This window comes from Trichomycterus rosablanca, chromosome 6 (assembly GCF_030014385.1).
Source record: "Trichomycterus rosablanca isolate fTriRos1 chromosome 6, fTriRos1.hap1, whole genome shotgun sequence".
Taxonomy (NCBI): Eukaryota; Metazoa; Chordata; class Actinopteri; order Siluriformes; family Trichomycteridae; genus Trichomycterus; species Trichomycterus rosablanca.
In genome coordinates, this window is record NC_085993.1 from 16,424,101 (window position 1) to 16,451,156 (window position 27,056).

Genomic DNA, 27,056 nt, shown 5'->3' on the forward strand with positions numbered 1-27,056 from the left:
CTGACATATTCAATGTCACTCTGTTCTGGAATTTCACAACGTATGAACCTGTTGCTTCGAAGGAAAAATACACAAACACACTGCCAGGTGATATAACATGGGCTACTGTAACTTTGGCCCTAGTTTCACAACTTGTATTTGCATTAGGACTGAACCAGTGTCATCCACCTTCACCTTGTGTTTACTCTAATTCAAAACAATTTGCAATGAGTAAACAGTGGAGTGCAATATGGTGACAAGTCAAATGTTCACTTCATACTGATCATCTGAACAAAGTGTAAACATACACCGATCAGGCATAACATTACGACCACCTTGTTTCTACACTCACTGTCCACTTTATCAGCTCCACTTACCATATAGAAGCACTTTGTAGTTCTACAATTACTGACTGTAATCCATCTGTTTTTCTGCATACTTTTTAAGCCTGCTTTCACCCTGTTCTTCAATGGTCAGGACTCCCACAGGACCACCACAGAGCAGGTATCATTTAGGTGGAGGATGATTCTCAGCACTGCAGTGACACTGACATGGTGGTGGTGTGTTAGTGTGTGTTAAGCTGGTATGAGTGGATAAGACACATCGATGCTGATGGAGTTTTTAAACACCTCACTGTCACTGCTGGACTGAGAATAGTCCACCAACCAAAAATATGCAGCCAACAGCACCCCGTGGGCAGCGTCCTGTGACCACTGATAAAGGTCTTGAAGATGGCCAACTCAAACAGCAGCATTAGATGAGCGATCGTCTCTGACTTTACATCTACAAGGTGGACCAACTAGGTAGGAGTGTCTAATAGAGTGGACAGTAAGTGGACACGGTATTTAAAAACTCCAGCAGCGCTACTGTGTCTGGTCCACTCATACCAGCACAACACACTAACACACCACCACCATGTCATTGTCACTGCAGTGCTGAGAATGACCACCACCTAAATGATACCTGCTCTGTGGTGGTCCTGACCATTAAAGAACAGCATGAAAGGGGGCTAACAAAGCATGCAGAGAAACAGATGGACTACAGTCAGTAATTGTAGAACTACACAGTGCTTCTATATGGTAAGGGGAGCTGATAAAATGTACAGTGAGTGTAGGAACAAGGAGCTGGTTTTAATGTTATGGCTAATTGATGTATAATGACAAACATTATTAAATGTTAGGGCTAATTGGTGTATAATGACAAACATTACGGCTCTTTATATAGGCTTATTAACTTTATTCTTAACCTTTGCTTTGAAATACTAATAATTGCCCAAAATAAAACACCTTGTACAAAAATAGTGGTTCAAAAAATAGTGAGATTATTAATATTATTATTCTGTGTAGAGTCTGTTATAGCTGCAGGGGAGGCGAGTGGAGGAGTGTGGCAACATGGATTTAAAAACCTTTTGGCCGTATTGGGTCTGTCCGAAAACCTAGTGAGCTCTCTACATAGACAGCATTTTATGTCATCTTACACGTGCCCCAGAAAAGAAGGCAGTCCAAATTCTTAGATGCCTTAAAATGCTGCCTACTAAGGTGCGTTAATTTGAGGGGATAAACTGACTGAATAACAAGGGAACAGACCCATAGTGTGATATTAAGTGTAGGAACTGTCAATCTTACTTCTGATTACTAGTCCAGTACATTAACTACGGAGCTACATAGAAAGCAATTTGTTCTAAAACCGGTTGCTATAATGCTTGAAAAAGCAGTGTGTCATTATTACATTATAGTCAAAACTTAAGAGCTCTGTTATTAGCATCATATTAAAAAAAAGAAAAACAGTGATTATATGCTTTTCTGATAATACAAATCACTAGAAATTATTACATTTTACACATTATTAGCATCCAAACTGAACAGCATTTATGTTTACAGGCCTTTCTCCATCCTAAGAATTGTACATCTAGTCAGTCTGAAAACCCACCAAGGACCTTCGGTTCTTGTATGAGTCTGCACAAGCCTAAAGCCCATCTTTTCATAAAGGGCGACACCAGCTCTCTGTATTGAGGTAGTTTCAAGCACAACCTTTGAGAACCCTCGTTCTTTGCAAAAGTCCTCCACTGTGTTCCCCAGTCGTAAGCCTAGACCAGCACGACGACACTCAGACGACACAATCATTCGGAAAAGCTCTCCATACTTCTGCCCGTTAGTGCCTGGAAGCTTTTTGGCTTTCAAAGCAACCAAACCCATAATCTGTGGCCGCCCGTTGACTTCAGCTTCAGCAACCCAGAAGCAGTTGTCTGGATTACTGAGGTAAAATCCTGCAATGTCCTGCATGTCTGTGTGCAGCCTGGTTCGGACATATCCTGCAAAGAACTCGTAGCAGCAGTAGAACACCAGGCTGATCCAGGACACTGCAGCTAGCAGAGCCAGACCGACTGATCCTCCACTTAGCATGTAACCCATAACAAACATACACATGGTCAGAGAAATGTGGAATGGCTGGGAAATGGCCCAGGTAAACAATGGAATGATGTGCTCATGGATTCCATCTCGATATACTTTACTGACAGCTTCACGGTCTGAGGGCAGGAATTTCCTAATTGTTACATGCACTGGGACACAGAACATTAGAGTGTATAAGAAAAAGAAAAAGAAAGAAAGAAAAGTTAGAGGCTGTATTTAAATACATTTATTTATTACAAATATATTATATATGATATTCCCTGTTTAAGTTAATCATTATTACAAGTACTAAAATAATGTTTTTAAGTAAAAGTACTATTACTTTAAACAATTTTTACTTAAGTAACTCATTTAAAATGTACTCAGAATAAACGCTACTTAGTGACTTTTTTATCAGCAGGGGGAGGGGGGCGTTGTCTCTGTAATGCAAACAGGACCAATGGATATAAATCTCACAATAGTTGTTTTTAATTAAAATATAATAGAAAAAACATGTTGATACAACATTTAAAACATTTAGGGATGTGTCATTTGTAATTTTAGTACAGACCATCCCATAAAACTTTTTCAAACTGTATAACACTGAAGTTGGCATTAATTGTGAATTCTATAGAAACTATAGAAGCCTTCTTTTCATCACCAACAAATACCAAACAACAGTCATACTGCAAATCTCATAACTCAAAACAAGTCAAGGTTACAAGTGTTGTGACTTTCACTAAATGACCCAAAGAAAACCTTCAAGATGTAAGACAAAACTTTGCCATTCTTTGATATCAGACTATGTTATCAAATAACGAAACATCAAACTCCAAACATGTTAAACTTTTAAAAATCGCCCTTCCCTCCCTACTCTATACCTAGATTACAGCTCCTTTATTCTAGCACCAGTTTATTTTCCATCGTAGAATTCACTGCAGCAGTTTCTCAGACGTGATTTTTAGCGCTTTTATTTTACTCAGTAAAGGATGTTATTTAAAATGTAGCGAGTTACAATTCTTAATACAAAACATACTTAAGTAAAAGTAAAATTACTGGTTGTAAAATCTACTTTAAAAAGTACAAGTACACAAAAAAACTACTCAATTACAGTAATGCGAGTAACTGTAATTCGTTACTTTCCACCTCTGTATAGAACTGAGAAATTACTGGTCAGAATTTAACTTCTTACTATTTTTAATTTGTTCTGTCAGTCATGTTAAATACACATCCCTATAGGCCATGCCTTTATCTAACACAAACATGGCAGACTCTTGTGCTAAATTTTCAGCTACATTGTGTAAACACTCACAATACTACTGCCACAGTATATCAGTATACAGGATAGTATATCAGACATATTCACATATTTATGCTCAGTTAATTATTCATTTATCTTTTTTAACACTTTGTCATTTAAAAGGAACAGTGATTGTTATTATTATTATAATTATTGTTAACAACAACAATAATAATAATATTATAAACATTAATAAACATAATAAACAAACACTAATAAACAATATTAATATTAATATTCTTTAATATATATTTATTCAATTATATATATTTAATATTATATGATATATTTTACATAATTATATATTTACATTTACATTTTCGGCATTTAGCAGACGCTCTTATCCAGAGCGACTTACAGAAGTGCTTCCATAGTAAACATTACCTTACTCTAGTTTAAGTAAACAACAGTCCAAAAACACAAATCTGCAGAAACTCTTTTTTTTTTACTCTATAGTATAAAATTAATATTTAATAATATATAACAATTATTATTTAACTATTCTTTATTATATAGTAACAATAATAATTATTATAATACTTATATATAGAATATTATTATAATAATTATTAATTATTAATTATAATTATTATTATTATGGTTATTATTATCATTTTTATTATTAGTTTTTAATTATTTATTATTTATTCGTTTTTAATTATTATTATTAGTGCAGGAGACAAAGTTAGTGAGGCCAGATTGAGATGGTTTGAGCATGTGCAGAAAAGGGATTTCAGTATTATTGGAAGAAGGGTGCTGAGGACAGAGCTATCAGACAGGGGGACAAGGGGAGGGCCAAAAAGGAGGTTTATGGATGTGGTAAGGGAGAAGAACGTACAAAAAAAAAGAGGATCATGTTCAAGACACTGTGGCGACCCCTAACGGGAGAAACAGAAAAATCAGGTGATATATTGATTGATAATGATAAAGCACATGCACACATCCAAATAAATCACTTTTACCAATACATTGGTGTGTGTGGGGTTCTCGTCATTATCATATGACCGGGTAACTATTTCTTTAACTACAAAATAATAATGTTTTAGTTTAGCAACTGTAATGAAATGTGTAATTTAATCTCTGCAACACAGCCCAGTCTTACAGAAGGATTATAAAAGTCATTTAGGAGAAATGGGTCAAATTTTGCCACTTAGTAAAAGAAAAACTGCATGAGTGAACATTTTAAGTACGTTTTGCCAAGCACGACTAAAGAAATTTAGGGATTTCTCCACCTACAATCCAGAACATTATTAAAAGATTTATATTATGTGGAGAAATCTCTGTGCATAAATGTCAAGGCCAAAAACTAAAGAAAAGAAGGTGCTCTTGATATTTGATTCATTAAACAGCACTGCATTAAATAGTGACATGTTTTTTGTATGTCATGTGTGTTCCCTCCAGGTTACTCCTTCCTTACACCTTCTAAAAGCATGCAAAAGGCAGCTTGGCTGCAAGAAATTTCCTGGGTGTTAGTGAGTAAATGTGTATTTTGCCCTTTGATGGACTGATACCATGACCAGGGTATATAACTGCTCAGCACACAACCACTACAACCCTAGCCAGTAAGTGAGGATAAATTAAGTAATACATATATATTATTGGTAACAGCTTTCTTCTGCAATATTTACAGTGTTTGAAAGGCAGATATTTAATTTTTTACATGTTTAATTTCGGGTCTATATGAATTGTTCTACTGTATTAGAAGTCACATCTATTTACCATCTATTTAGGTTTGATTACTTTGATGGACCTAATCCTTTCTATAGGTAACACATTTATCCCAAACCATATGGTAGTAATTGTAACATTACTTAAGTCTTCGTGTTTCATATGTGAAATGAAGTTGCATTCTCAGACTTACTTTTGATTCTTTTCGTTGTTCCGTTTAAGCACTGGTTTCGCAGAGTTTCCTTTTCTTTCTAAAGCAGCTCTGCAAAGAGATTCAAACAGATTCATTTACGTTTAAATAGACACTTATTTTCAAACTTTAGTCACTGATTAGACACCTATTTTATCCACTTCAGTTTAACATCAGTCTAAAGTTCAGCATTACAGACAGAGATGTCAGCAGTTCCATTCATACATTACACATGCAGTATAAAGTTATGTTCCTCTTATAACTGAACGATTTACAGCAGTCCAAAGTACAAACTGTCTGCAAAAAGAGACACGTCAGAAATACATTAAATATATCCAAGTCACGTAAATGTGAGGAAGACTGTTTCTTGTTTGCAGTTATCAGTTATTTACACATAAATAATTTATAAATCAAAACTCACACAATCTGAGGAGAAAGTGGATTGTCTGGTTCTTTTACTCTTTTATAAGTTTTTGTTCCGCCAGTTTTACTCGTCTGATTACCGCCATCTAGCAGGAACAGTTCTGCTTTACTACTGACTTATACTGTGTCCTGGTGGGAAACACATTATATTATTTATTATTAACTATTCCATTCTATTTATTATTATCTACTATTACTATGTTATTTATTATTAACATCTATTATTACTATATTATTTATTAATCACATCTATTATTACTATATTGTTTATAATTAACATCTACTATTACTATGTTATTTATTTTTAACATCTTTTATTACTATATTATTTATTATTACCATCTATTATTACTATATAACTTATTATTATCATATATTATTACAATATTATTTATTATTACCATATATTATTACTGTTATTTATTATTAACATCTATTATTACTATATTATTTATTATTAACATCTATTATTACTATATTATTTATTATTAACATCAACTATTACTATGTTATTTATTATTAACATCTATTATTACTATATTATTTATTATTAACATTTATTATTACTATATTATTTACTGTCATCTATTATTACTGTATTATTTATTATTAACATCTGTTATTACTATATTATTTATTAACATCTATTATTACTGTATTATTTACAGTGGTGTATAAAGTACCGGAAGGCCATACTTGAGTAAAAGTACAAGTATCTTACCAGAAATTTACTTTGATAGAAGTAAAAGTCACCTTTTAGAATATTACTTGAGTAAAAGTCTAAAAGTATCTGATGTATAATGTACTTAAGTATCAAAAGTAATTTGATATTAAATGTACTTAAGTATTAAAAGTAGAAGTAAAAGTAAATGCTAGTATAAATGGAAGCGGTCATTTTAAATATAACGATTGTTTTTTTAAGCCTGTAAACCACCTTAACAATTAACCTGTTTAACCTGTTCCTTTCATCTGAACATGATTTGTGTCAATTCATGATCATAATCAACTGTTGACATCACCTGTTTGAAATCATGACATTATTTGGTTGTTTTTTTAACTTATTACTAGCCCTAAATGTTCCTGTTCCAACGTTTTTAGAATGTGAGTCGATGTAAATGTAAGAAACACTGCATCTATTTTATTTGCATTTTCTATACTGTCCCATTTTTTAATTTGGGTAGTATATTTCAATAACAAAAAATAATTTTGGCATAATTAATTTAAAGCAAAACTCAAGAGAGTTTAATAAAACGTGTGGCACTTTTATCCCTTTAATGATCTGTTCAACCATTAATTTAAATCAAAATATTTGAGTAAAATAAGCTGTATTTAAATAATCTTTTTTGGGCTGTATCTACTCACTGAATGGCATGTGTTAAACTAAAAAAATATTGGTATTCTTACTTTAAGAAAACACCATTTCTAACTTGAAGCCAACAGCTGAAAAATCATTAATAATAAGTTGGATAAATTGAGTTCTTGTTGAGATCATTATAGACGTGCTGCATGTTCCTCAGCACCATGAATCTCTCCTCTGCCGGTCTAATACAGAAGTTATCTGAGGAAATATTTGTCCGTAGGTGAGTTTTTAAAAATAATGGACGTGTCTTCATGAGTTTTGCAGTCAATGAATTCCAAACAAATTTAGTGAAACGTTTTATTTGTGGTTCGAATGTAATCGGTAAAAATGGTAGGTAGATATCTGAACAATGTTAATGCTAATAATATTAAAAAACCGCTGATGCTGCAGCTTCACTTTGTTAATCATTGTGAATTTACTTCAGTGTGTTGGACGGGGAGCTTCTGAAATCTCCATATTTGCGTGTCTTTGGGTGAACGACGCTTTTTTAGAAAACTCCGATAGCTTTTAGAGAACGTTTGCACATGCGCATTCATGTGTTTAACCACCGTGTAACTCACAAGCGCAGGTGCAGTCCGTCACACATCTCACATCATTTAACTTTCATTCTGTAGTAACAAGTAACGAATTTACATACAGCGAATGTAACGGAGTAAAAGTACACAATTTCTTTGGAAAATGTAGTGGAGTAAAAGTGAAAGTTGCCGAAAATTTTTATACTCCAGTAAATTACAAGTACTTCAAAAAACTGCTTAAGTACTGTAACGAAGTATTATTACTTCGTTACTATACACCACTGATTATTTATTATAATCTATTATTACTGTATTATTTATTATTAACATCTGTTATTACTATATTATTCATTAACATGTATTATTACTATATTATGTATTATTATCATCTATTATTACTATATTATTTATTATTATTATCTATTATTACTATATTATTTATTATTAACATTTATTATTACTATATTATTTATTATCAACTATTATTACTGTATTATTTATTATTAACATCTGTTATTACTATATTATTTATGAACATTTATTATTACTATATTATGTATTATTATCATCTATTATTACTATATTATTTATTATTAATATCTATTATTACTATATTATTTATTATTAACATCTGTTATTACTATATTATTTAGTATTAACATCTATTATTACTATATTATTTATTATTAACATCTATTATTACTGTATTATTTATTATTATTATCATCTATTATTACTATATTATTTATTATTAACATCAACTATTACTATATTATTTATTATTATCATCTATTATTACTATACTTATTATTATTAACATCAACTTTTACTATATTATTTACTATTAACAGCTATTATTACTATATTATTTATTATTAACAACTATTATTACTATACTTATTATTATTATTATTATTGTTATTATCATTTATAGGGGCAGCATGGTAAGTAGTACTGTCGCCTTTCATTGAGTAGGTCCTGGGTTACCAGGTGAAGCGGTTGGGATTCTTTCTGTGTGGAGTTCTCATGTTCTCCCCACGTCTGCGTGAGTTTTCTCTGGGTGCTCCAGTTTGCAGTTTTGCAGTCTGGTTGTTCGGAGCTACTAAATAGAATAGAATAGAATAGAATAGAATAGAATAGAATCTTTATTGTCACTATACACAGGTACAATGAAATTTTGTATGGCATCTCTCCAACAGAGGTAGTAGTAGCAGTATAGGAAAAAATAGTAGTAGTAAAAAATCACAAAAAATTATTTACACTTTGCATAAGTAATGTACATGTGTGTGTGTGTGTGTGTGTGTGTGTGTGTGTGTGTGTGTGTGTGTGTGTGTGTGTGTGTGTGTGTGTGTGTGTGTGTGTGTGTGTGTGTGTGTGTGTGTGTGTGTGTGTGTGTGTGTGTGTGTGTGTGTGTGTGTGTGTGTGTGTGTGTGTGAGATAGCTCAGTGGTTAAGGTACTGGGCTGGTAAACAGAAGGTTGCCGGTTCAAGCCCCGCCACCACCAAGTTGCCACTGTTGGGCCCTTAACCCTCAATTGCTCATCGTGTTCAGCTCATTGTGTAAGTCGCTTTGGATAAAAGCATCTGCTAAATGCTGAAGATGTAAATGTGTATGTAAGTATGTTTGTGTGCGTGCATGCTTGTGGTCTTTTTCAGTCCTGTGATGTGTTCTTTGTCTGGATGGGAAGGGGTGTGAAATTGCCTTTTGTTTTAATGTGAAGAACACACACACACTTATTCCTATCTATGGACAATTTTTAGTAGCTCCAATTACCCTGATTTCATGACTTTGAATTTATGGGAGGAAACCGGAGCACCAGGAGGAAACCCACACAGGAAGGGGAGAACATGCAAACTTCACAAAGTAAGGGCCCAGACTGCACCACCTGGAAGTCAAACCAAGGCTTTTCTCACCAAGCCACTGTATTAATCATATTAATTATAATACAAACAACCAAAATGGGAATCAATAAAGGAATCTTAATAATTAATTATAACTATAATAACAGGGTGGCATGGTGGCTTGGTAAGAGATACTAAAATTGCCCCTAAATGTGTGTGTGTGTCTGTGTGTGTTAAGGTGTGAATGTGTATGTATACCATGCGATGGACTGGCGCCCTGTCCAGGGTGTTTCTGTGTGCTCATTGAGAGCTGGGATAAGCTCCAGCACCCTCAGCAACATTGATAAGAATAAGCGGCTTAGAAAGTGAGTGAAAGAGTATAATAAATACATAATCACCCAAGAGTCCTGTACTTTGTTATAATGTTACTTCTTACTAGGGTGGCACAATGGCACAGTGGGTCGCCTCACAGCAAGAATATCCTGGGTTTGATTGGAGATACAAAATTGTTCATGACTGTGTTTGACTTGTGAACTGATGAATCTTGTGTAATTAGCAACTACCATTTCTGTCATTAATGAAACCAAAGTGTGTAAAACATAAAGTTAAAATCCAATTAAATTAGGGCTGTCGAAGTTAACGCGATAATAACGCATTAACGTGATGTCAATTTAACGATGTCTATTAAAAAATAGTGCCGTTAACGCAAATTCTATTTGGCCCTGCGAGTCATCCGTAGTTCATGTTGAGACTTGACCGTGCACGCAGTGTTGCCAACTTAGCGACTTTGTCGCTATATTTAGCGACTTTTCTGACCCCTCTAGCGACTTTTTTTCAAAAAAGCGACTAGCGACAAATCTAGCGACTTTTTCTGGTGTTATTGGAGACTTTTGGAGACTCGAACGTGAAAACACACATTGTTCTGCAGTTACTGTCCTCAACGAGCAGCGGGTCCTGCCGTGAGCCCCTCCCCCGTCCCAAAGCACGGGCGGTCAGTATCACAGTCAGTGTTGCCAGATTGGGCGGGTTTCCACCAAATTGAGCGGATTTTGTTGGAAATTGGCAGGGAAAAACACACTTTGGCAGGTGGACAAAATTTGGGCTGGTTTGTAATTATTTTGGCAGCTTAAAATATAAATAAAAAAAGCTATTGCTAAAGCAGGTGGAATATAAATAGGTCTCCCTTCTCCCTACCTTCTCCCACCACATCCAACCCGTTGTCAAAAGTTTGATTGACAGGTTATTCTTTCCAGTCCAAGACACTGTTGCCACGCCCATCAATACACTAATTCATATGTTAGACAAGTGATTTGAGTTGAATATGAAGGTAAGCAAGTCTCGTACATACAACCTCTCATATGTACGAGAGGGCAAACTTTCATTTCTTGCAAGTTTATTTTTATTTACATGCAAAGGGTTGTGTCCTTGTAAAATAATGCATTTTACAAACTTGGTAGGCTACTTTAAAGAAATGCAAGCAAAAAAAAAATTGTCCTTAATAATGTATAATTACTGATATGTACATTTTAAGATATTAATTTGTAAGTCATGATGGTTTAACTGGTTTATTATTTGTGAAATGCTAAACATCATCTGCTTATCCTGTGTTTTGGGCGTTTTTTCATGCATTTTGGCTGAAAATTACTGTCGCAATCTGGCAACCCTGCCCAGAGTAGCTCAGTGTTTTCTTAAAAAACAAAAACAAACCACGAATTAACAGAAGAATGTTCATTTGTAGTTCTAAACATATTTAGGGTGTTTTTACCCACTTTTTGTCTCTCCCACGATGTTATTCCTCTCTTCTACAGCGTCAATTACATGCAAATGAATCATATGCAAATTAGGCGATGACGTCATTTAGCGACTTCTAGCGACTTTTAGGACAGCCAATAGCTACTTTCCTTACTGAGGAGTTGGCAACACTGCGTGCACGGCATCTCTCATTAAGAGTAGAGGAGTAAGTGCCCAGTGGCGGAGCCAGACAATTTTTACAGGGGTGGCCAGACTGAGACCATTGCTCACACAGCGGTGGCACAGAAACTGATACCTTTTTTATGTGGTCACTCACTCATTTACCTGTACAGGCAATAAGTGCCATGTAGAATTACATCACGAAGACCCACATTGTTATGTTTTGTACTTAACCACGAAATACAAATGACACTAGTTATGTGGAGAACGTGTTGTCTTTATTGCTTAATCCACAACTTGGAGCATCACACTTAAACATAACACGCCGTTACCCGCTGGTCACCTGATACACATATCAGCTCAGTGACGTACAACACACAGTGGTAACGTGATACGCAGATCACGTAAATGATATATATCACACGCATGATAATAATAAGCTTTTTTCTCTCTTAATTTTTCCTGACAAGTGAAAAACCAAAATATAGCAACCTTAACATTATGAGGAAGAATTTCAAAGATATTCCTTTGCAATACTTTATCATTTTAAGAATATGATACAGACTGACCAACACTATTAAGCCAAATCAGCATTGAAAATTTACTTTACTTTTAATAGCCTTCTACAATGCTGGTGCTTCTTAAAACTGAATATTTTCTTTTAAACAGAAGTGTTATTTAAATGCTATTAAATTGTTTTCCAACAAAATCCGCCCAATTTGGCGGATAACCGCCCAATCTGGCAACACTGGAACGCGTTCTTATTATCGCGTTAACTTCGACAGCCCTAATAAAAACGTATTCTGATATCCAGTTAGCAGCGTAGGGTTTATATAGCAGCAGGTAGAATAAGGTGAGAATAAGGTGCAAAAACAATGCAATATTGTGCAAAGATGCAAGTAATATAGTCACTAGTATGAGTTGTCAGAACCCAGGGAACAAGACTGTGTTGATTGTGAATGAGTTTTTGTGTATGTTAGTGTATGTACACCGATCAGCCATAACAATAAAACCACCTCCTTTAAAAAAAAAAAAATGCGATTAATCGCGATTAACTATATGAAATTCTGAGATTAATCGCGATTAAATTTTTTTATCGTTTGACAGCCCTAAATTAAATACATTACTTTTTACTATTATATACATTCACTATATGTAGGGTGACCATATTTTGTTTTTTAAAAAAGAGGACGCCTGGTTCGGGGAAGAAGGGGAGGGGGGGGGTTACACCATGTTGTTGTTGGTTACACCATGGCACTGTGTAGAGCAGACCTGGGCATTGTACGGCCCGCGAGACATCCCCAACCGGCCCGCGTGAGGTTCGTGGCAATTAAAAATTAGATGTAAATAAATGTACATCAAACATGCAATATAACTTTGACGAGAGCGCTGTGTCTTTAAATATCCGTACGTTTTGATTTGCGTATGCGCGTGTGTGTGCGAGTGCATCAGCTTCACTGTAATGCGAACAGAACTGAGTGTGACTGACGGTGGAGTTTTTAACAAGACACGAACTTCTGAATAGTTTATTTACTAAAGTCAGATGTAACGCTGGTTAAGGATCAGAATTTAGGCTCTAAATCGCTGTACTACACAGCAACATAAGAACATGAACGATGCGGAGCGTCACACCTGAAGCTTCTCTAACTAAACTGCAAAAGCAACAAAGACTGTTTTATAAAGTTTAACACGTCCAGAACTGAAGCAGTCAGGACCAGCTCTAAAGGACTGAAAAACAAATGAGGTAATTAGACTCAAAACAAAATAGTGTAAAGTTTAAAAACCTGCACATTTTGTTCACATTTGTTTTTGCATTTGTTTGTTTAAATAGTAAAATAATGTTGATGTTTTTACTCTGCATACTTCTAATTTTCTAAATGTAACATCAAAACATTAACAGCTTATTAGAACTGTACAATTCACTGCTTTTCATAAAGAGTGGACAGTTGTAGCCTAGAGGTTAAGGTACTGGACTAGTAATCAGAAGGTTGCTGGTTCAAGCCCCACCACTGCCAGGTTGCTGCTGTTGGGCCCTTGAGCAAGTCCCATAACCCTTAATTGCTCAGACTGTATACTGTAACTGTATTGTAAATCGCTTTGGATAAATGCATCTGCTAAATGTTGAAAATGTAATGTAAATGTAAATAAAAATATAAAATTAATATTGAGCAGAATTAAGTTCACCTTATTGGTCCGGCCCTCCACAACAGTCCGAGTTTCTTATGTGGCCCCTTGGAAAATTTAATTGCCCACCCCTGGTGTAGAGGTTTAAATAGTTGACAAATGAGTCAATAACCATCCAGCCGTGTTACTGAACTTTAATAAATGTACAGCTGCTCTTTAACAAGGGCCTTTATGGTCAGATAATCTCATTCCTTCACATTCAGCGTTAGGCCCTAAACAATAATAACAACAAATTAAAAAACAGTTGTCACCTATAAATAAAAATCCCTTTATTTTTTTGTTTCTTTGATGTATTGTACAATCGTATCAGCCGACTTTTTAGGAGTGTTTTTAACTTTAATTTGATTCACTTTAATTACTTGCTCCCATCAGTAGAAACCCAGCAGTAAGATGTGTCTTCTAGTGCTTGCTGAGCAATTTCCACAGAATGCAGTGCCATCACGGTGTTGACAAGAGCCTCTGTGTTAGTACATGCATGTGAAAATCAGACTTATTTTAACAAAACAGATGCACTCCTAAAAAGACCTAAAAACAAACCAATGCAAACCAATGCAAAAACATACACACAGAATAGCGAGTGCAGACTAGAAAAGCCGAATCCCGGTGATTTAAAAATCCCGGCCGGACGCATTTTTTAAGTTTCAAAAAGAGGACATGTCCGGGAAAAAGAGGACATATGGTCACCCTAACTATATGGCCATAAGTATGTGAACACTTTTGAGGTTGAGGCCTATTGAGGTTGAGGTCATAACTCATTACCAAAGTCACCAAACCAAGTCTTGCTGGAACAGGATAGGAGCCTTCCCCAAACTGTAACCACAAAGTAGGGAGCATATAATTCATTTATATAATTAATTTCATACTTCTGGTAGCAATGTGTTGCTAAAACAAGCTAATAGCTGTTCTAGCCCAAACCTTAGCATGTCATCGATGGGCAGGCGCTAGGACCAAGATGCGCGGGCGGTCCCAGACACCGGTTGATGTGTACTAGCTCGTGCAACTCATTCAACATCCGTAACAGACAGTACCGCGTCCCCGGGGCCGGAGATTCTGTTGCAGAATCGTTTTATTGCAGGAGTATAGTCAATGAGCAGTGCATTTCAGATCTAAAATAAGGACTTGGTGGTTTAGCAGTCGGTCCGCCGCTGTTGGTGGCCGATCGCTATACTATTTGCATTGCTGTGGAATTCCATCAGCGAGCATCGCCTCTGGTTCTCAGTCTCAGCATCAGCAGCACCATCAGCAGCATGAGCCTGAGATTCACTGTCAGCGCATCCTCCCGCAGCCACGGCGAACTGGGAGAAATCAACCAGTTGTTCGAGGGTGACGAGCCCAATCCGAGCTGTTCAAGCAAAGAAGGCGCCTCAAACCTGTGTGAGGACTCGGTTAAAGGTAGGATGTGGTATCTAAAATTGCACCTGAATACGTGCACATCAAACCGCCCGAGTGCACAGTAAGATTTCATTAGTGGCAGGCGTACGTGTGTGGAATGTCAAGCACCACATTGTCATTCACTGTCATCCTCATCCACTTACATCTACAGGTGGGACTGTACGACGTGACTGCAGTCATACCTGACCAATGCCTCAGCATAAGTTCATGATTTTGAATCCTAATTTTAAATAAATATGATGTCCAGTTACAAATGTAAAGGAGGAAAAGTAGCACGGTTGAATGCTGGTGTAGGGATTTTTCTCTTTGCCCTGAACCAGCTGATATTTACTCTTTAATGCACACTGTTAATGCATATTGCACAAAAAGTATACAATCAGTATATAACTGCATAAATGCATTGCTATGATGTGCTCATATCAAGGCAGTAATCACAATATATATATAATGTGGGGGTATGCTCAAGACCCCCCCCCCCCAATACAATGATGTAAAAATTATAAATTAACATATTTCACTCATTAGCTTTGTGTTATATTAGGTATTAGGATCTATCCATGTTTCTATCAGTTAACATGGTTTATGTTAGGAATGTTTTAGAATGCCCCCCCCCCAAGTTCAATTAATGGCTCTGGTCTCTGGCTCATATCCTACATGTAGTTTAAAATCTGTAGTGATGTCCAGTTACAATGTAAAGGGGGAAAAGTAGCACGGTTAAATGCTGGTTTAGGGATTTTTCTCGTTGCCCTGAACCAGCTGATATTTACTCTTTAATGTACACTGTTAATGCATATTGCACAAAACGTATACAAGCTGGATCTAGGATCTGTCCATGTTTCTATCAGTTAATATGGCAGGAATGTTTTAGAATGCCCCGTCTCCCAGTCCCTGTAGATTTGCCCCCCTCCCCCAAGTTCAATATATGGCCATGTTTTTGGCTCATATCCTACATATATTTTGAAATCTGTAGTTATAATCATGTACAGGAGCAAAATCCATGTTTTAAATAAATATGATGTCCAGTTACAAATGTAAAGGAGGAAAAGTAGCACGGTTGAATGCTGGTTTAGAGATTTTTTTCTTTGTTCTGAACCAGCTGATATTTACTCTTTAATGCACACTGTTAATGCATATTGCACAAAACGTATACAAGCAGTATGTAATTGCAATATGCATTGTAATGAGGTGCTCATATCAAGGCAGTAATCACAATATATATAATGTGGGGGTATGCTCAAGACACCCCCCCCCCCCCCCCAATACAATGATGTAAAAATTATAAATTAACATATTTCACTCATTAGCTTTGTGTTATATTAAGTATTAGGATCTGTTCATGTTTCTATCAGTTAATATGGCAGGGATGTTTTAGAATGCCCCATCTCCCAATCCCTGTAGATTTGCCCCCCTCCCCGAAGTTCAATTAATGGCTATGTCCTTGGCTCATATCCTACATATATTTTGAAATCTGTAGTTATAATCATGTACAGGAGCAAAACCCATGTCCATGTTTTATCAGTTAATATGGCAGGAATGTTTTAGAATGCCCCGTCCTCCAATCACTGTAGACCCCCCCATTATAATCATGTACAGGAGCAAAACCCATGTTTTAAATAAATATGATGTCCAGTTACAAATGTAAAGGAGGAAAAGTAGCACGGTTGAATGCTGGTGTAGGGATTTTTCTCTTTGCCATGAACCAGCTGATATTTACTCTTTAATGCACACTGTTAATGCATATTGCACAAAATGTATACAAGCAGTATGTAACTGCATAAATGCATTGCTATGATGTGCTCATATCAAGGCTGTAATCACAATATATATATGTAATGTGCCCCCCCCAACACAATATAATGATGTTAAAATTATAAATAAACATATTCCACTCGTTAGCTTTGTGTTATATTAGGATCTATCCACGTTTCCATCAGTTAATATGGCAGGAATGTATATATACATATATTTTGAAATCTGTAGTTATAATCATGTGCAAAACCTTTCATGGGATTTGAACTTTTTTACACCTGATATTGTAAATCTTCAGGTGGAAATAAATCAGAAGCATCTTCAATCTGTATTGTATTTAGTCATAATTGTAGGTCATTTTGAATAAAAGCATCTACTACAAGCCAGACATGTCTGAGTGTATGAGCGTTGTCTCTATTTTTAGTTTTAAATACATACGTAAATTTTGATCAACCAAAAGGATTCTGGGTGCTGAGTAGACAGGGGGTCTAGATTGAAAGCAAATTTTTTCCAGAGGTAGGGTGAAGGTGGGGGACATCTTGTGTCAGCTGTGGAATGGGCTTGTCTTGTCATTAATCGAGCATTTAGTGCAGTTTACAGTAGCACTTTTTCTATGAAGAAATTAACTCAGCAATTATTACTAAGCACTATAAAAAACAATCTAATCCAGTAGAATGTCAATTTTGATGAATCTTTGGGTCTGTTCGATAACATAGTGAGCTGCCTTGCTGTCTTACTTCCTACATAGGCAGCTGCCTAAGTAGAGAGGATTCTAATAAGTCATTGACTTATAAGTCAGGTTTTTCGAACGCACTACTTAGCGATTCGCTTACTAAGCTAACACAGTTAGCCTCATGCCATTTAAACCAATGGGATGAGGTGGCACAACGTGCTAGCATGTCAACTAACAAATCCCTCTGTGTACCGAAAACGGTTAAATTTGCTGACAAGCCAGAATTTGCAAATAAATGACACTTGTGCACGTTTATACAAATTAAAAATCAATGATACTTTATTTACGCTTAAAAATAACTCCGTTCGGTGCTCCTCACCGTCCGGCACATTTTTTATTTTTTGTAAGAAAAGTTGGGCCGTACTGAATGCTGGGATTGCCTTTTACTGCTAAGGAAGCATCGGATGCTCCCTCATTTTTCTGTCAAAATACCGTTCAGATTTAAGGTGCCTTAGTAGACAGCATTTTAAGGTATCTAAGAATTCAAACAGCCTCCTTCTCGGGAGCGCGCGTAGGATGACGTAAAATGCTGTCTGTGTAGAGAGCTCACTAGGTTTTCGAACACACCCTTTGTGTATCAGTCATTCTTCTATATTTTTATGAATTACTGCTAGTGTAAACTTCCAAATGTTCTTCCTTATCAACAGACCTGAAGACTCCAAGTTGTGCATCTGAGTAGAAACTAAAGTATTTTTTCCTCTTAGCAATGAAGGAGACTTTTACAAAGTGCGAACCTGTAGTCGCCTAGAGACCGACCGGGTAGTCGCTTGTCTCCAGTTCAATCTCTGACAACGTTTCCATGGCAACTGCTGCTATTTGTTCAATGATCAGTTGCATTCAATATTTAATGTACAGAGATAATAATAATAGCTGCACTTTCTTAAGCTTTCCTTTATAGTAATGTCTATTTATAATTCCAAATTGCTTACAAAATAGACAGGAATACCGGTCGTTTTCTATGTCGTTATTTCCGATGTCAAAAAATTAAATATCTGTCATTTTAAGAATAGTTGTGTAGAAGAAAGAGCAAAACCCCAAAGTGTCTATCCGACACATAGAAACCTGTGTTTTATGGGATGGCAGCAAAAAGCCCATGATGTGTACGAGGTGACAGTGCTATTCTTACACTATTGCTGATCTTGTTTATATTTAGCGCAGGCAATGAGATCACTTTGTATTTGTTAAAGCTACACAGATAACAGGAGCTAATCCTTGGTTCCTGATGCTGTTTTTACTTTGATGCGTTGCTGAAATGTAATCACAGTCTGATCTTATATGTAAACACCGTGACACTGGCTTTCTTATGAGCATAAAAGGACACACTCTGCTTAATTTCCTGTTTTGCTGATTAGAGTACAGAATCAGAACTGCTAAATTAATCAATGTCCTGCTACTTGGCTGAGGTGGAGAACGTGGTTCTTTTTAATACTATTAAACTTGACAGATGCAGTAACAAATTTAATTTAATTTCATCCGGCGGGGATGCTACGGGTCTTTTGCTGCGTGCGGTGGTGGAGTTGTGGGAATAAAGGCACACGACAAGGTAGAGTTACAACACTTTAGACTGACTAGCTCCAGCACCCGAACTACCTATTGGGTTCAATGCTGGGGCCATACGGGGAGTCTCATATACAAAACTAACTAACTGCAGAACGTCCGAACGCACATGTACACTGTAAGCCCGGATAAGTTCAATCTACTTAAAAAATTTGAGGAAACCGGTTGCCCTAAAAAAGTTAAGTAATGGATAATGAAAACTTGAGTTAGCATAACTTAAAACATTAAGTTATTACACCTAAAAGGCAAGTTGATTAAACTTTCTTTTTTTTGTTATACCAACTGCTTTTCCCAATAATTCTACTTATTATCTTGAGCTCAATGGAAAAAACTATTGATTTTTTCTTAGTTTTCATGTTAATTACATTTTAAATATGAATTACAAATGTTTATAGAGAAACAGACACAATTATAAAATTATTTTTCTTTATTTCACTTCAGAAGTATTTACTTAAAATACAACATGTCAAGAAAACATCTTTAAAACTGTACAAACTGTATATAAAGTTCTGATGAAACACAAACAGCTCCTCACAGTAACCATGAACCTGTAAAACAACAAAAAGAAACAAGAAACAGAAGTATTAAAATCAACATTAATAGCACTAATTTAAGGATTAAAATAAAGCAAGCCAGCACACTCTGCTTCGTATGAAGGCTAGCATGCTAACATGTAGCCTAAATACGGCAAATAAAGCAGCGCTGTTTGATTATTTATTTAGTGTCAACATTAAGATCATTTATTTTAAACAAAATTGTTAAGTAAAGTACAACACTTACCAAAATTAGACGGAAGATGAAAAAGCCCCATCAGACTGGTGTACATGCTACTCAAAAATAGCATAATGAGGAAGAAAATGTTTGTCCACTTAGTTTAACAAAGGTTCCACTTCACAAAAGACATTTCAGGAAGACAAGTTTACTTTTGCAAAAAGCCTTCAATGAAAAGTAAAAAGTAATTTGCAACAACAGGTTTCAAAAGTTAAAACAAATGGCTGCCTGATTCACCAACAGCAAGCAGAAAAAAGGCGGACTTACATGTAAATGGGGGCGTTTTTCTGTTTTATTACCTTAACTTAACTTTTTGAAGTTAATCTGATAGAAAAGTAATTTTTTTTGTTTAGTAAACTTAAATCTTTTAGCACATTTAAATGTGTACTCAAATTAGTACAATGTACTCTGCATTTTATAGTAGAGCAAAAAAACTTAAATAATTTATGTATGTTGTACTAAAAATGTTTGATTAAATATAAAGTCCGGGCTTACAGTGTATACGGGTACCGGGTGCTGCATTCTGATTGGCTGAGCTGAATGTTACTCACATATTGCTGCTACAATATTGTAATATAATAAGAACAGCGACCTGGCGAGTGCAGCCAATGGGGGGGGGGGGGGGGGGGGGGCAGTGCGGTGGGGGGTTGAGTTCATGTCGTGGAGGGCCCCCCCACGCCATGGGCCCCAGTGCACCTGTTCCCCCGCCACCCTGGTAGTTACGCCCGTGAGTGATAGGCAGACCAGTTATGGAAATTAATTGAAATTTTTATGTAAAACATCTCTACCAGTTTGCTAGCATTAATTAAGATTTTCCAGAACCTTAAATACTGTAATATGGTGTTCCACACGTGTATTGTGTTTTTTCCCCCAATTTTCCTCCAAATCTACTGATGCTGATCTCCACTTCTGATTGAGGACAGACTGACACACACCCCCTCCGATACATGTGCAGTAGCCGACTGCACCTTTTTACTTGCACAAGGCGAATTCCTCGACTCTGTGCAGGCACCATCAACCAGCCAGCAGTGGTTTTAATTGCATCAGTTATGAGGTCCCTATCTGTCTGCCGTGTATGAACAACAGTCAATCGTTGTTCATGTAGCGACAAGTTTGAAATGTCAGCTCTGGTGTGGCTTTTAGTGTGTGTTCTAAATTGATGGTTCATACTTGTACTTACCAGAAATGGTAGAAGGAAGACTATGAATATACTGAATTAAAGAAAACATGCTTTTTATTTTGATTAATGATAATATTCATCAATCGTTTGTATTTAGAAACCTGCTTTATTATGAGCAGTGTTTTGGTGGAAAACACACAGGACAGAAATACACATTGGACAGGGCTGTGGTCCATCTGAAGGCATCACACACCTTTTTATTCATTTAATTACACATACTAGGTGCAACAGCTGATTTGTATTTTGCATGTTTTAGATGGTGTAAGATTAGAATGGCATACCTGAAGAAAACAGTTAGACATGGACATGCCCAGCTTCTCACAGACAGTGATCAGTGGTAGATTTGAACCCAGGTCTCCAGGTTCCTGGTGCTGTGTAGAATTGACACTAGCTGCTGTGTGTGCTTGTTACATTACATTTCTTGTTACATTTACATTACATTTTACATTTTTGGCATTTGGCAGATGCTTTTATTGAAAGCGACTTACAGTATTGTGACAGTATACAGTCTAAGCAAATGAGGTTTGTTTATTATGGTATTCATTATGTGGGAAACATATTACAATATGACATATATCACATGACCCTCAGGAGGACCTATATTCTCCTATTACCTCTAAATTGCACAACTGAAGTATGTCTCAGACTGGCTGCATGACTGTTTCTTTAAGCTTCAGCTACTGTAGTTCTAAATGTCAGACCATATTTCCCAAACCATATTTAATTTAAACTGGCTATTAGGTTATAACTGGCACTCACAGACTACAAAGTCCCTCTTATGATGTTTGAAGCCCTGAATGATTTTACTTACTGATCTGCTTAAGACTATAGTCTTCACTGCCCCTGTAAAGCAAGCTTTTGTCAGGCTCTGGGAAAGCTGTTTTCTGTTCCAAGATTACTGTCTCCCTGTGCATGAAGCCTTGCATCACCCATATATACAACATCTAGAGCATGATTTAGTGGAATCAATTATCTTAGCTCCAGACCCACCTGAACCCTCTTCAACAAATAACATCAGCAGAGAATAAATCATAAGTCATTAGGTGCTATTTTTATTATTAATGCATTATTTATTATATATTCTAAGTGGTCGATGCATGCAAGACATGCTGAGGAAGATCATAGTGGGTCTTGATTCAGCCAGCAAAAACATCTGTGTAAGCATTTACTGGAACAGCATGGTGGAATGAGCCAACAGCGAAATTTGTTTTAGCTAATAAGCCAGAAGATACAATTACATAAAGGATTTCAAATTGTAGATAGGCAAGAGCTCAACTTTGTAAATTTTGTTTGATTATGTACGTTTTATTATTATTATTTTTTAAAGACATTGTTAAACATCATTGGTGTTCTGACCTCTACTAGTCATTATACCAGACTACATACTTCCAGGCTTGTATTATGCACATGTCTTAAGTCTCAGGCTCCTGTGTTAAAGAAGGCTAGACACAGGATTAGTGTATGTCTGGCAAACTAGCCCTGAGGTGATGTAGATCTGTATCAGGCAGGTGGTTTACCATTACTGTACCTTCACATAATGGCACAACTATTTCTTAGTATATTAAAGTACCGTCATAATAAACTGATGTCTAAAAAGGGAAACCTTTCTTTCATTGTGTGGGGTGTAGGGCTAGAAAGGAAATTAAAGGATATAATAAAATAAAAGTAAATACAAAGCAACTGGAATTTCTTTAGTAAGACTTCTTTAGTAAGTGTCTGCTGTGTCTTTTTATTTTTTGTTGGCAGAGGATAAACAATAGAGCATTAGATGGAATTTATGTGGAAAAATGTAGGGGTCCAAATATTTAATTTCTAAAAGTTTTACTTAATGCAGCTTTAAAGAAAACCTCAGAGTCCATCCAAATTCTAATCACTAGTTTTTACGAAGTGGATGCAATTTAAGTAGATGTCAGTAAATAACATTTTACTTTCTGCAGTCTTTCTACTAGTCAAACCTGGGCTTTATGGACTCTGCTTTGTACACAGAGCACAGTTATTTTTTCCAAAAAGTTGGAAACACAATATTTACCTCATATATATATACAGTATATATACACACAAATCAGCCATAACATTAAAACCACCTCCTTGTTTCTACACTCACTGTCCATTTTATCAGCTCCACTTACCATATAAAAGCACTTTGAAGTTCTACAATTACTGACTGTAGTCCATCTGTTTCTCTACATGCTTTGTTAGCCTGCTTTCACCCTGTTCTTCAATGGTCAGGACCCCCACAGGACCACCACAGAGCAGGTATTATTTGGGTGGTGGATCATTCTCAGCACTGCAGTGACAATGACATGGTGGTTGTGTGTTACTGTGTGTTGTGCTGGTATGAGTGGATCAGACACAGCAGTGCTGCTGGAGTTTTTAAATACCATTCCATTTACATTTACATTTTCTGCATTTAGCAAACGCTTTTATCCAAAGCGACTTACAGTACTGTGACAGAATACAGTCTAATCAATTGAGGCTTAAGGGCCTTGCTCAAGGGCCCAACAGTGGCAACCTGGCAGTGGTGAGGCTTGAACCAGCAACCTTCTGATTACTGGACCAGTACCTTAACCACTAGGCTACAACTGCCCTCACTGTCCACTCTATTAGACACTCCTACCCAGTTGGTCCACCTTGTAGATGTAAAGTCAGAGACAATCGCTCATCTATTGCTGCTGTTTGAGTTGGTTATCTTCTACACCTTCATCAGTGGTCACAAGACGCTGCACATGGGGTGCTGTTGGCTGGATATTTTTGGTTGGTGGACTATTCTCAGTCCAGCAGTGACAGTGAGGTGTTTAAAAACTCCATCAGCGCTGCTGTGTCTTATCCACTCATACCAGCACAACACACACTAACACATCACCACCATGTCAGTGTCACTGCAGTGCTGATATAATAATACCTACTCTGTAGTGGTCCTGGGAGAGTCCTGACTATTAAAGAACAGCATGAAAGGGGGCTAACAAAGCATGCAAATAAACATATAGACTACAGTCAGTAATTGTAGAACTACAAAGTGCTTCTATATGGTAAGTGGAGCTGATAAAATGGACAGTGAGTGTAGAAACAAGGAGGTGGTTTTAATGTTATGGCTGATCGGTGTATTTTATACATATTAGCAATGAGTGTTTTTTTGAAGTTTAGAAACATCTCTCCTTAAAAGCTGGGCAGTGTCCACATACATTTAGCCACATATTGTGGATATATTATATTATTTGTATCTCTGCTGTAATAAGAAGCATGTTTATGATGCATTAAATTTTGCAGCATTAAATGATTAAAACCACTAGTGATCTGATTTTAAACTGAATTCAGACTGCAAATACACAACATCCCAAAAAGTAACTGGTCACAAACATCACATCAATGTGTCCATATGCCTTTTTCCCCAAATCATTATTTAAAATGTTTAGTATTGGTTTATTCTTTGTTGCTTTTTTTTAAGAATTAAAACTGACTGCAGGAATTCACTATCATTTAGTCTCATAAGCATTAGTGTGGTCAGGCAATGATGTGTAATAAAAGCTGCCGTAGCAGCCGTGGGACAAGCCGTAGCCTAGTGGTTAGGGTACTGGACTAGTATTCAAAAGGTCACTGGTTCAAGCCCCACCACTGCCAGGTTGCTGCTGTTGGGCCCTCGAGCAAGGCCCTTAACCCTCAACTGCTCAGACTGTATACTGTAACTGTACTGTAAGTCGCTTTGGATAAAGGCGTCTGCTAAATGCTAAAAATGTAAATGTAATGGAAATGCTTACAGTTCCAATTAATCTCAAATATGTTTAGTTAGGGTAAGGTCAGGACTCCGTGCAGGCAGGTCAAGTTCTTTTTTAATGGGCCTTACTTCATGTAAGAGGGTGTTGCCATTAGGGTTTCCTTTGACTGAATTGTCCTCCTACACTTTACATCAATGTAAACCAGGAATCACTTGTCAAACAATTACTGGGCCTTAGTTTCCTAATGCAGTTTAAAACTTTAAGTATTGCAGCCAAAGACAAACTATTTTTATGTACTCTGGGGTCCCATTATGTAGGCTTGTGTTGGTGTACTTCACAAAAACATCACTTACAGTTAACCAGGGGCAACTCTAGCAGAAATATAATGTACTTACCTGATATGCCTGAGGTACCATACTGGAAATCAGTCATGTCTGTAGAACTAATTCTACTGCCAGTATAATTGTAGAGACAGCTGTATATATGGGGTGACCATTTAGTTTTGGCCATGTAACACAGCATTTAAGTTTCAAATTTAAAAAGTGGATTTACTGTTAATTAACAAGCTAAGCACACACGGCCTCATGCTGTATGGCTAATCAAGTGTGTTAGCTACAGGCTAATTGTGTTTGCATGGATCGAAGTGCAGTAATGACAAGAAAGCCTTTGTCTTTTGCTTTAATATTTTCAAGAGGTCAAGAGAGGTTTTATTGTCATTTTAGCTATGTACAAGTACATATTAAAATGAAACAAGATTCATGAATAGTGTCAATTACCTAATTAATAGAAAATGTAGTTCATAGGAAAGGTGATGTTTATTTATTTTATTTATTTGGATCTTAATGTCATGTTTTACACACTTTAGTTACATTCATGACAGAAACAGTAGCTACTCCTACACAAGATTCATCTATTCACAAGTTTAATCTCAAACACAGTCATGGACAATTTTGTATTACCAGTTCACCTCACTTGCATGTCTTTGAACTGTGGGAGGAAACCGGAGCTCCCGGAGGAAACCCACGCAGACACAGGGAGAACATGCAAACTCCACACAGAAAGGACCCATACCGCCCCACCTGGGGATCGAACCCAGGACCTTCTTGCTGTGAGGCAACAGTGCTACCCACTGAGCTACAGTGCCACCCGGAAAGGTGATATAACACAGGCAGTAAACTGTAGGCAGTTGTAGCCTAGTGGTTAAGAGACTGGAATAGTAATCGAAAGGCTGCTGGTTCAAGCCCCACCACTGACAGGTTGCCACTTTTGGGCCCTTGAGCAAGGCCCTTTACTCTCAATTGCTTAGAAAATATGCTGTTCTGTAAGTCGCTTTGGATAAAAGTGTCGGAAATGTAAATGTAAACATGCCTCTGTCCCAACATTTTCTGTGTTGCAGACATTAAATTCTAAATTTGTTTGTATTTACCTAAATACAACAAAGCTGGAAACCTTTTTTGGGCTTTTGTCAGTCAACTAACATTTAAAAAAAATAGGCAAATGCTGTTTTATTGCATTTAAAAGTCTGTAAATAAGGTTTGTATTTATTTAGTCATTTAGTGTGAATTAATTCCTGCTTTGTTGTTTTTTGAAAACAGTAGAGGGCAGTTGTGTTCTGCAGAACTGTACATAGGCTTTAGTGAAGAAGTTGTAGAGACCTGTCTCTCTCTTTCTGTCTGCCTTTGTCTATCTTTTGCCCTTTAAGCTGGATATTAGTGTTTAAAAAATGGAATGAGGAAGGCATACTGTCAGCATGAAGTAAAGTCATAATACGCCTGTTATGTAACCCAGTGTCTGCACCAAAGAAGAGGAGGGTGAGAAGAAGCGTATTTCTGACAATGTAATTATCCTGCAGTACAAAAAATCAACCACAATGTGAATGTAAACCCTGTATATGCTGATGAGCCGAAACATTGGACCGTTTATATGCTGTTTAAACAGCTATGACCTGCATAAACGTGGACTCTAAGAGACATCTAAAGAGGTCCTGTGGTATCTGGAACCAGAACATTATCAGTAGGGCCCTACTAAATTCAATTTATGTGCTTTATTTCTGGTGGGTTTTTTTTAAATCACAGATTTCACAGATTTTTAAAGAAAAGTGCCACATTTCACGGCAGTCTTTGAATAACACTCATAAATTGAATGATAGAATAAATAGAAGCTTCAATACACAGCACAGCCTACCTTAATAGTTGAATGT

General features: G+C 36.4%; 2 protein-coding genes across 4 annotated transcripts in view; one reads left to right on the forward strand and one right to left on the reverse strand.

Moving 5' to 3' along the window:
• Positions 1–1,083: 1,083 nt before the first annotated feature.
• On the reverse strand, positions 1,084–5,992 carry nat8l2 (N-acetyltransferase 8-like 2). 3 transcript variants are annotated; one of them, XM_062997494.1, is made up of 3 exons: positions 5,949–5,992; positions 5,531–5,599; positions 1,084–2,539 (listed from the first exon to the last, which is right to left on the reverse strand). In XM_062997494.1, coding segments are annotated over exons 2-3 (687 nt in total). In that variant the 5' UTR covers positions 5,532–5,599; positions 5,949–5,992; the 3' UTR covers positions 1,084–1,853. The 3 variants fall into 3 exon arrangements, 2 of the variants coding, with proteins under 2 accessions (XP_062853564.1, XP_062853565.1); XM_062997495.1 differs by lacking the exon at positions 5,949–5,992 and adding an exon at positions 5,676–5,752; XR_010013147.1 differs by lacking the exons at positions 1,084–2,539; positions 5,949–5,992 and adding an exon at positions 4,275–4,547 and having other exon boundaries at positions 5,531–5,744.
• A 9,016-nt stretch (positions 5,993–15,008) lies between these two features.
• The window catches only part of slc12a5a (solute carrier family 12 member 5a), a 213,597-nt gene continuing 201,549 nt past the window's right edge, over positions 15,009–27,056 (forward strand). The window contains exon 1 of the mRNA XM_062997491.1: positions 15,009–15,153. Within this exon, the coding sequence (XP_062853561.1) occupies positions 15,009–15,153 (145 nt within the window). The remainder of the gene's footprint in view (positions 15,154–27,056) is intronic.